Source organism: Microcaecilia unicolor, chromosome 14, assembly GCF_901765095.1.
Source record: "Microcaecilia unicolor chromosome 14, aMicUni1.1, whole genome shotgun sequence".
NCBI lineage: Eukaryota > Metazoa > Chordata > Amphibia > Gymnophiona > Siphonopidae > Microcaecilia > Microcaecilia unicolor.
This window is the reverse complement of record NC_044044.1, coordinates 2,037,712-2,050,080: the sequence shown is the minus strand read 5'-3', so window position 1 is coordinate 2,050,080 and position 12,369 is coordinate 2,037,712. Positions and strand designations below refer to the sequence as shown.

General features: G+C 41.3%; 1 protein-coding gene across 1 annotated transcript in view; it reads left to right on the top strand.

The window, feature by feature from the left end:
• Nucleotides 1–12,369, top strand: part of LOC115458147 (zinc finger protein 300-like) — a 175,327-nt gene that overhangs the window by 122,194 nt on the left and 40,764 nt on the right. The window contains exon 7 of the mRNA XM_030188000.1: nucleotides 598–711. Coding sequence (XP_030043860.1) covers nucleotides 598–711 — 114 coding nt within the window. The remainder of the gene's footprint in view (nucleotides 1–597; nucleotides 712–12,369) is intronic.

Sequence of the window (12,369 nt, the reverse complement as noted above, 5' to 3'; positions counted from 1 at the left end):
TAGGCACTTCTGAATAACATGGTCTTCAGTTATTTCCGGAAAGTTAGATGATCTGTAGTGGTTTTGATGGACCTCGGCAAAGAGTTCCAAAACTGAGTCCCAATGAAAGAGAAGGAGGTAGCGTAAGCAGTCTTGTACTTGACTCCATTGCAGTTCGGATAGTGAAGAGTAAGATACGAGTGGGAGAGCCAAATGTTAGTATCTTGATATGAGAAATTGGCATTGTGAATTTTATAGATTATATTCCTACAAATAGGGAAATGCAGAATGAGATATTCTCTGGATGATGATACGGCATTACATGGGGGTAATTCATTGAGATTGTTCATATATAATGGAATAGAACCATATAGAATTTTGTGAATAAAAACACAGAACTTGAAAGGTATTCTGTCTTTTATTGGTAACCAGTGTTTATCATTTCTGTTGTACATGAATTGTACCTTGTCTTGAGCATGGGTTTGGAAAGGTGAGTAGCATAAAACAAAAATCCATATTTTATCTTGTTCAAACACACAGTATACTTCCACCCTGTGGACAGACTAATTACTCTCAATGATAGTGTTGCAGTTAATCTTACCTGTTTTTGTTTAACAGGTTATACAATTCTAAAGTCTGATATTTTAATCCGTATCAGAGACGAGGATGAGCATTATATCAGCGATCAGGATGAGCCACAGAAGCATGAATGCCATAATGGTCCCACCACAAGTAGGAAATATTTATTCAGCAAATTTGTATTTAAGAATATTTCTGTGTTGAAAGAAGTGTGATGATTTTCTATCCACAGTTAGAATATTTTTCTTTCCTTAGATGCTTTTTTTGTGGTTTCTTATTCAAGCCCACTATATTTCTCAAAGTCAGTGATTGGCTTAGGCTAACTTGATGCTTTAGATGTATTTGAAAATAGAAATCTGATCCGGTACTAATATGTTTACACCCTTGTGCAAAACATGGATCCGAAGAATTACCAACAAAAAAATGTTTCCAGAATTAAAATCTAAGTCCTAGACTTATTTGGTAGCCTGACACCTAGCAGGTAGTATCATGAGACTACCTCTAGGGACTGGACTTGAGGCCATCATTTTAACTGAAGGACCACTGAGCACCATGGAATCCTGCCCCCCCCCCCCCCCCGACTATTCACCAGGAAGATCCCCTGTAGGGGGGGGTGGGGGGGGGGGGGGGGGGAAAGGGATAGGGATCTCTTATTAAAAACACAGATTGCTGGGATTCTGGACAGAGCTAGTAGGTGGTTAGTGACTCAACTGTTTGAGGACGTGCTAAGGCAGAGTTGGACTGAGGCAGATGCTTTTTATTTTCCCCTTTTCTGTGGAATTCTCTTCCCCTTATCCCTCTGTGCTGAGCAGTCTTTTAAAACTTTTAAGCTTTTATTGAAAACATGGCTTTTCAAAAAGGCCTTCTTTCTAGATTAGGCCAGTTTGTTCCAGCTTTCCCTGTGGATTGTCCCTGTTGCCTGTTGGTTGTCCTATCCTTGTTCTTCCTTCACTGATTCTCGAGTATATCTGGTACAATTATCTTTCCTATCCAATGATATTGTAGTTCCTTTCCTCCTATTTTTGTGTTTTATTTTGAAATTATAAACTGCTGTGATCTACCAGTTAGGTATGGTGGTATAGGAAATAGAACAAAAAATAAACCATAGATTGGGGTGGAGCTAGAGAAGCGTGGGATGGGCAAAATTAGGTTGAAGGGGGATCCCCTATATCAGTGGTAAAGGGACAGTAAGGGCACTTTTTAACACAACAGGGAAGAACCTGTAGGAGTGGCAGTAATTCACCACCTAGTAGTAGAGCAGAGATTTGCAAGTAAGAAATTATATTGTGCAAGTAAGAAATTATTTGTGCACTCTGGATGTTTGGTTCACGTCTCATAATGAACTAATCGGGGTTCATTCTCCTAATATATGTATGTGCTACCATAAAACATGTAGCACATAGAGATAATAGGAACATTTATATGAACAAAGAACTATTTACAAGAGAAATGTGCAAACAAATGAATAAAAACAGAAACAAACAGTAATGTGAAACATTTAGAAAGTCACAGAACACAAGTAAAATATCAATTTTTTAAAATTCTATATGGAACTAATCAGGTCTTAGCTAGAACAAACACACACAACTCCCTATGGCTCACAATTAGGCCACCTAAAACAATTGCAGAGCTTTACTTAGTTATGTCCTATGAAATCTAGTCAGATGTTTATGCCTTTTATATCATTCTGATAATCACTGTCCGATGTCTTGATAACATCGTGCTAGATGATTGGTTGAGTCTTGTATGGTATGGTTTGCAAAACCACAAGAATATCTTTCAATGTCACTCTTGATGCTTTTCTCGGAACTCTGGGCTTCGAACATCCTGGGGCAATGTGGCAAAGAGCCTTACATATTTCATAGTCATGCATGAGGAGATTACCCAACAGACAGGCATACAAAAGTCTTTGTTAGTAGAGTTCTAATTGCAGCAAAGGTCTCTGTATTGTGAAGCACCGAGTATGTAAAGCACTGAGTACTGCAGATTTGATGACATGTGATTATAATATCATAGGTATATTGAATCAACCTCCGGTAATGTACTACTAGCGGCAGGGGTCTTACGCCTACAGACCCCTTTACTGTGTATCATCTATGCACACTGAATACACTCCAGTAACTATGTACCAAAAACTAAAAATAAAAAAAATAATGCACACCAAAATAATACAATTTATGAAACAGACTAGTATTCTGGAATTACATGCAGGTACTTACACACTTAACCTCCCAGTCATCCTTAGCTCCTCAGTCCAGCATCTTTCTGTTGGCTATATTAACAGTGGTAACAACAGTGTGACAGAAACCATATAGTCACTGACATACCTATCTTTGTTTTTGATAGGTTGCCAAATGGCCACCAGTCTTCAGCTCTGCTAGCCTTTAGTTTAGTTTACTAATGAGTTTGGAATATGTATTTGTACCTAATGGTTAGAGCAGTGGCCTGAGATCCAGGGAAGCCAGGGTTCAAATTCCAATGCTAGAGATCTTGGACAAGTCACTTATCCCTCCATTGCCTCAGGTACAAACAGATTGTAAGCCCACAAGATAATACCTACTGTACCTGAATGTAACTTGCCTTGAATTACTACTGAGACAGGTGTGACATAAATCCAAACTCCAGAACCAGACATTGTGAAAAATTGTACAAAGCACTACAAATGTCATTCAGGGCTTACAGAGCATTTCTACCATACTATAACAGCACTAATTTCCAGGTGTCACACATCCATGGCCTACCTTAACATTCTAGTGGGCAGTAGACAATCCGTACACCTATTTATTTATTGCGTTTGTATCCCACATTATCCCACCTATTTGCAGGCTCAATGTGGCTTACAGAGTTTTGTTATAGTCGTTACAGGATATAAAATACAATTGGTAGTAAACAAAGAATAAGCAAGGGAAGAGAGAAGGAGGTGTTAGGGAGGATAGTATAGAAGGTGGACTATCATAGCTGGGTGGAAAATTAAACAAGCTGAGTTAGTATAAAGTGATCCAACCCAGACATTCAGTGCTAACTGAAAGCCTGGTCTCTTTCACGCATGTAGAGAGGCCCCTACCCAATGTAGTTTTAAGTAACCACAGACTTAAAATAGAAATATGTACATGCAAATTAAATGGAACTCTCAAGAAGCCAGACTCTGCACATAGTACGACACCAGTGAAAGAGATATAGTGACACATGTTCCCATGTACTGTGCAAAATAAAAAGTCAGCGCTTTCCGACTCATGGCAGTGTCCTATTGTGGATTAAAAACTGGCTAAAGAATAGAAAACAGAGAGTAGGGTTAAGTGGTCAGTATTCTCAATGGAGAAGGGTAGATAGTGGGGTTTCCCAGGGACCGCTGCTTTTTAACATATTTATAAATGACCTAGAGATGGGAGTAACTAGTGAGGTAATTAAATTTGCTGACGACACAAAGTTATTCAAAGTGGTTAAATCGCAAGATGATTGTGAAAAATGACAAGAGGACTTTATGAGACTGGGAGTCTTGTTTAAATGGCAGATGACGTTTAATGTGAACAAGTGCAAAGTGATGCATGTGGGAAAGAGGAACCCGAACTATAGCTACGTAATGGAAGGTTCCACGTTAGGAGTCACCGATCAAGAAAGGGATCTTGGCGTCGTCGTTGATGATAAAAGGAATCTTGGTGTCATTCTTGAAGATAAGTTGAAACCCTCTGCTCAGTGTGCTGCGGTGGATAAGAGAGCAAATAGAGTATTAGGTATTATTAGGAAAGGAATAGAAAACAAAAATAAGCCGCATTGAGCCTGCCATGAGTGGGAAAGCGCGGGGTACAAATGTAACAAAAATAAATAAAAAATAATGCCTTTGTATCAGTCCATGGTGCGACCACACCTCGAATATTGTGTTCAGTTCTGTTCACTGCATCTCCAAAAAGACAAGTCCATAGACCGCTATTAAATGGACTTGGAAAAATTCCGCATTTTTAGGTATAACTTGTCTGGAATGTTTTTACGTTTGGGGAGCGTGCCAGGTGCCCTTGACCTGGATTGGCCACTGTCGGTGACAGGATGCTGGGCTAGATGGACCTTTGGTCTTTCCCAGTATGGCACTACTTATGTACTTATGTACTTATATAGTGGAATTAGAAAAGGTACAGAGAAGGGCAACGAAAATGATAAAGGGGATGGGACGACTTCCCTATGAGGAAAGGCTGAAGCGTCTAGGGCTTTTCAGCTTGGAGAAAAGATGGCTGAGGGGAGATATGATAGAGGTCTATAAAATGAGTGGAGTGAAACGGGTAGATGTGAATCGTTTGTTTACTCTTTCCAAAAATACTAGGACTAGGGGCATGCGATGAAGCTACATAGTAGTAAATTTAATACAATCAGAGAAAATATTTCTTCACTCAGTGTGTAAGTAAACTCTGGAAATTGTTGCCAGAGAATGTGGTAAAGGCGGTTAGCTTAGCGGGGTTAAAAAAAGGTCTGGATGGTTTCCTAAAGGAAAAGTCCATAGACTGGACTTGGAGAAAATCCACTTCTATTTCTGGGATAAGCAGCATAAAATGTATTGAACGTTTTCGGGTTCTTGCCAGGTATTTGTGACCTGGATTGGCCATTGTTGGAAACAGGATGCTGGGCTTGATGGACCTTTGGTCTGTCCCAATGTGTCCCAGTGGTTAGGGTGGTGGACTTTGGTCATGGGGAACTGAGGAACTGAGTTTGATTCCCACTTCAGGCACAGGCAGCTCCTTGTGACTCTGGGCAAGTCACTTAACCCTCCATTGCCCCAGGTACAAATAAGTACCTGTACACAATATGTAAGCTGCATTGAGCCTGCCATGAGTGGGAAAGCGCGGGGTACAAATGTAACAAAAATAAAAAATAAATAAAATAAATACTTATGTACTAAGTGCTTGTCTGGCCAGGCTGGAAATTGGTTAACATTTAGTGGTCTTGTAATGAATCCTAGTAAAACCTACTATTTGTGAATTGGTAATGTGTTTCCAAAGGCATTATTATCAGTAAAACATGTGCCTTTCTTTTGAGTTTTCTGGACTATTGTAAAGTTTTATATGTGAGTTTACTCACTATTCTGTTAAAGAAATTACAAATTATCCAGAATGCAGCAGCTAGATTATTGCTAAGAGGGAGAGTGCTAGACTGTTTTTGAATCAACTACGTTGGCTTCATGTGAAGGAAAGGGTTTATTTTAAACTATTAACATTTGATTTATAAGGTGTTACATTGTCAAAGGCCAGCATATACTTATTACCTACCGTTTTTTTCGGACTATAAGACTCACTTTTTTCCTCCCAAATTTGGGAGGAAAATGTTGGTGCGTCTTATAGTCCGAATGTAGTAACCCCCCCCGTTACAGGCATCTCCCTCCGTTAAAGGCATCCTCCCTCCCTCCGTTACAGGCACACCCGCTCTTGGCTACCACACCTCTCCCTCCGTCGGAATTTTAAAACTCCTCACCTCGTTGGTGTGACTCGCGGTAGCAGCAGCGCTTCAGCGTGCATGTTGCTCGGCGATCTTCACTCAGCCTTCTCTCTCTCAGCTCTCGCGGGACCAGAGAGCTGAGAGAGAGAAGGCTGAGTGAAGATCGCCGAGCAACATGCACGCTGAAGCACTGCTGCTACCGCGAGTCACACCGACGAGGTGAGGAGTTTTAAAATTCCGACGGAGGGAGAGAGGGGGGTGTGCCTGTAACGGAGGGAGGAAGGGGGTGCCTGTAACGGAGGGAGGGTGCCTGGAACAGGGAGGGGTGCCTGTAACTATTTTTCGGACTATAAGATGCCCTTTTGTTTCCTCCAAATTTGGGAGGAAAACCTAGGTGCGTCTTATGGTCCGGTGCGTCTTATAGTCCGAAAAATACGGTATATACCTAACTAACCGCTGTGTGATAAGGTCAAGGTAACCTACTTCAAGCGCTTGGTGTGGATGTTGTAAGAAAAGCAGGATGACAAAGGCTTTTCAAGTAATTGAACCGAAGCTGTAGAACAGACTTCCTGTAGAGTTGAGATTAGAAACAAATCTGATGATATGTAGGAGAAAGTTTTGTTCCCTTACTAAATTTGATAATAATTACGAAGGAAAGTATAGGTTTTATTTTGTTATATCGTTAACTTGTTTTTATTCTAGCTCTTTCTATTCCTGTGTTTCTGACTTTTATTGTGTAAATGTGTGTAAACTATTTTGAATGATGATCTTTGATCAGGAAAATGGTATAAATGCAAGCGTATTTGGACCCTGTACTGTCTGACTAGAATCTGCCATCACATCACTCCTTGCATTACTAGACTTCATTAAAACTAATCAGGATCAAGGAAATGTCTTGCAAATCTCGCTGGATCTTTCTGTAGCCTTCGTTCATATGCTGTTCTAGCCTTCATAGGTCATCTTAGTTGGGTGTATCTGGGCCTGCTCACTCTTGGTTTCAATCCTATCTCAAGAATCGTACCTTTAAGGTTCATTGGCAGAAGTCATTTTCTACCCCACATTCTGTTCCCTATAGTGTTCCTCAGGGATCTATTCTTGGACCTGTAATTTTCAATGACCAAGCGAAGGAACCCGATCCGAACCGGATCTGACTGACGGGAGAGCCGTTACCACCCCATACAAGGGAGAGGCAAGTGAACCTCTTCCCATGAGGAGCCAGTGGCGGCAGAACTTATCAACTACCCTAACTGGCTCATCGGGATCAACTGGCTCAATTACTCCCCTTAAAGCCACCCCACCACTTGTCTCCTACCTCCAATCATCGAAACACTTTAAATCCCAGATTCATAGGAAAAACATCTGAGCATCTAACTGTGAGTAAACTAATGATCCACAGGAAAAACACCTGCACATCAAAATGTGAGCAAGCTAAACACTTACAACCAATTAACCCGCTCATCAACATAACAGAACTGTAGAAACACTTCAGATCTCCATAAACACTATCCTAAGGACAAAGCCCAACAACATAACCACCAAAGCGGTCACCTAGTAGCCCAAAGAGAACCACTACCACAATGAACACCATCAAATTACTCCTAATAGTATACTTCTTATCCCTGATCCACTATACACTAACCACCCCTCTCACAGAAGCCAATATCATACCCAAAATACACAACATCAATAGACTGCCCAGATATAACACATCCTACCAAACGAACAATAACCAAAACAATGGAAGACCTTCAATATGAGGACAAAATCAACACAAAGGAAAGAAAAATCACAACAAACCCATACTACAAGAGAATAGACAATTAACAAAAATCAATATAACCTCGAAAACAGCAGACCCCTACCAAAAAATTAAGGTGGGATACATAAACGCCAGATCAGCAGTTAACAAAACAATAATAATAGCAGACTAGATCACGTCAGACAACCTTGACCTATTACTTATTACCGAAACCTGGATCCACAATCAGAAGGATCCCATAATCCTTGATCTATGCCTCCCAGGCTTCAAAATCACCCACTGGACAAGAAAAGAAAAAAGAGGCGGAGGCATAGCACTAATCCACAGAACTCATTTCACCATAGAAACCTTTACCGAGTCCATAACACCCCTACTTGAAATCGCCTCAGTTAGAATCCAGCATTCAACCCTACTTGACCACCTAAACTGTATATTGTTTTACAGACCACCAGGGAACTGGTATGTCTGCCAAACACACTTCATGGACTTTATATCAAACACCTGTGTATCTAACTCCAACTTACTTATAATAGGTGACATAAACCTACACCTGGAAGACCCCAACTCTACCAATGCATGGGAATGCATGGAATTCCTCCAATTTTGGGGCCTTAACTGGTCACATATGCAAGCAACCCATGTCAAGGGGCACACACTCAACCTTATTACCTATAAACTGACTTCTGACCTGTACCTAATACCATCAGATACAAAATGGACTGATACACCATGGTTAGACCACCACAAATTAAATATATCCCTACAATGGCGAAAAAAAGGCTCACACCATACACATGAGCGCACAACTTACACCATAAGAGGCCAAGTAGACTCTGTAATATTTTGGCAACAGATATAGAACAACGAATGGGCAGCACAAACGGACTTGATACACTATCTCCTAAACTGGGATGACAGATGCAGAAGCATATTAGATGGTATAGCACCACTACAAACAAGAACCTCACGTAGACACAACTCGATACCATGGTATAATGAAGAACTGAAAAAACTAAAAACACAAACCAGGAGGCTTGAATGAGCATGGACAAAAATAAAGGACGCACACACATATAACGCTTGGAAACAAATGCAAAGAAAATACAAATATGCAATAAGACAAACTAAAGGTTCTTACTACAAAACCAAGATAGGGCCAGACTACAAAGACACGCATAAATTATACCAACTTGTGAACAAATTACTATAAAGACACGCATAAATTATACCAACTTGTGAACAAATTACTAGATACCACATTGGTTACCACAACCAACACAGACGCACCATCCGCAGACAAACTCGCTAAATATGTCAACGACAAAATTGCAAACCTACACACTACATTACCACAGGACACCACTGACAATGAAAAATTCATGGACTGCATAGACCCAATCCTTGGAGAATACCCAGTAGACTGAATCTGGATAAACTTCACCTTCTTCACCGAAGAAATCGTAGCACAAGTGATCAACAGGTTCGCCAAATCCCATTGCAAACTGGACACATGCCCCAACTACCTAAGAAAATCAGCCCCTCAACACTTAATATTAGATCTCACATCACACCTAAACTACATGCTGCAACATAGACTCTTTCCTAAGGACAAAGGCAATATACTACTCACCCCAATACCTAAAGATCCAAAGAAAAAGGCAAATGAAATCACCAACTATCGCCCGGTAGCATCCATCCCCCTGGTAGTCAAACTGTTGGAAAACATGGTAACCAAGCAACTTACCGACTACTTAAACAAATTCTCAATATTGCACGAATCACAATCAGGATTTCGCTCCAACCACAGCACCGAAACAGTAATAATCGCTCTCCTAACCAAATTCAAACAAGAAATTGCAACAGGCAAAAGTGTACTCTTACAACAATTCGACATGTCTAGTGCGTTTGATATGGTAAACCTACTAAACATCCTAGAATATTTCGGGATTGGGGGAAGGGTACTTAGCTGGATCAAGGGATTCCTTACCACAAGAACTTACCAAGTGATATCAAACTCTAATATATCATCACCATGGAAACCAGAATGTGCAATGCCCCAAGGCTCACCACTATCGCCGACCCTCTTTAACCTAATGATGACCCTACTTGCCAGATCCCTAACCAAGGCTTCAACCCCTACATCTATGCAGATGATGTCACGATATACATCCCGTTTAAACACGATCTAACAGAAATCACAAACAAAATCGAACTCAGCCTGCAAATCATGACCTCATGGGCAGACACATTTCAATTAAAACTCAACGCAGAAAAAAACACATTGTCTCATCATATCATCACAATACAATACATACAAACCCACCAGTATAAACACCCCAGATTACACGCTTCCTGTCTCAGACAATCTGAAAATTCTCGGAGTCACCATTGACCAAAACCTTATGCTAGAAAGCCAAACGAAAATTACAACAAAAAAATGTTCCACTCAATGTGGAAACTCAAACGAGTAAAACCTTTCTTCCCGAGGGAAATATTCCGCCACCTGGCACAATCAATGGTGCTAAGTCACAGAGAGGCATATTTTCAAAGCACTTAGCCTTCCAAAGTTCCATATGTTTCTGTAAACATCAGTTCCTACAACCCTGGGTGTTCCCAGACTTTTGGAAATCAGAAACATACCAACTTGGTGGTAATCAGCCTTCCTTGTAGATGACTAGCTTTACAGGCAGGTTGCTGGTAGTAATGTTCTTCTTGGTAAGCCCTTGATCTGGGATCAAGATATTGGCACTGAACTGAGCGAGATAGGGAAAGCTGTCTCTCTCTGTATCTCACATTTGCCTCATTTATTTTCTGTCTTATCAGTGGTGACCTTTAAATCATAATAGCGTTCTTTATCTGATCTGGATCTGATTTCTAGAGATTATGATAACCACAGGAATATATGTAATGTCACTTGAAAATTCCTGCATAGTTTAGATGCAAGACAGTTATTTTTAGATGGAAGACTTGTCCATTCGTTCCCCCCCCCCCCCCCCCCCCCCCAGATGTATGGTAGACCGGGACCGATTCTCAGAAGACTGTATTTGTGAGGAGCTAGCTAAACTAAAAGTAGACAAAACGATGGGGCCTGATGGGATACATCCGAGGGTACTAAAGGAACTCTGAGATGTTCTAGCGGCTCCACTGACAGACCGCTTCAACACTTCCTTAAGAGTCTGAAGTGATCCCGGAGGACTGGAGAAAGGCGTATGTGGACCCTCTACACAAGAGCGGCAGTAAGGAGGAGGTTGGGAATTACAGACCTGCCAGTCTGACCTCAGTGGTGAATAAACTAATGGAAACGCTTCTAAAGTGAAGGATTTTATTCATTTATTTATTTGGTGCATTTTTACCCCACATTTTCCCACATAAGCAGGCGCAACGTGGCTTACATTAAGTCAAGAGGATACAATTCAATACAGAGATAGCACAGAAACAGAATGTGACAGGAGGGGAAGGTACATGGGATGACACGGGTAAATGACAGGGGTGAAGAGCCAACAAGAGATAGAGGTTAAACAGAGGAGTAGCCAGGGGGATAAGCCTTGGTGAATAAGAAGGTTTTTAAGGTCTTCTTGAACTGATGATGGTCAACGAGCTCCTTAAGCTGCCGTGGCAGAACACTCCAGGATTGTGGACTGATGTAGGGGAAGGACGAAGCATAAAGAGTCTTGTATTTTACATTCCTGCAGGTGGGGTAATGAAGATTGAGGTAGGTCCTTGCAGATCTCAGGGCATTTCTAGAGGGCAGATCGATTAGAGTAAGCATGTATTCAGGGGCTTCACCATAAATTATCTTGTGTGTAAGTGAACAGATTTTAAATGTAATACGGTCTTTGACAGGGAGCCAGTGTAGTTGAATACGGAGTGGCTGAGCAGGAACAAAGTGAGATTTCCCCAGGATAAGTCTTGCAGCCGTGTTTTGATCATGAGGATTCTCAAATCAATTGGTCTGCAGGACCCGAGGCAAGTCATGTCAGATAAAGCTGATTGGTTTCTTTGACTGGGTGACCAAACAGTTGGATGTGGGAGGGGTGCTAGATGTGGTGTACTTGATTTTAGCAAAGCCTTTGACACGGTTCGGCGCAGGTGACTGATAATAAACTGGATGCCCTCAGTATGGGACCCAAAGTGACTGACTGGGTTAAAACCTGGTTAAATGGAGCTTGCTCTGGAGAAAGGGATGTTATCGGTGGTGTGCCGCTGGGATCGGTCCTCGTGCTGGCTCTTCTTAACATCTTTGTGAGTGATATTGCGGAAGGGCTGTCTGATAATGTTTGTCTCTTTACAGATGATACCAAACTATAATAGGGCGGACACCTAGGAGGGTGTGGATGGCATGAAGAAGGATCTAGTGAAGCTTGAAGAGTGGTCTGATAATTGGCAACTAAGATTTAATGCTAAGAAATATAGGGTCATGCACTTGGGTTACAAGAATCCAAGGGCACGATACAATATAGGGGGTGACGTGCTTCTGTGTACGAAAGAAGAGTGGGACTTGGGGGTGATTGTATCTGATGACCAAACAGGTAGAAAAGGCGACGGTCAAAGCCAGAAGGATGCTTGGGTGCATAAGGAGAGGGGTGACCAGCAGGAAAAAAGAGGTGATAATTCCCTTGTATAAGTCTCTGGTG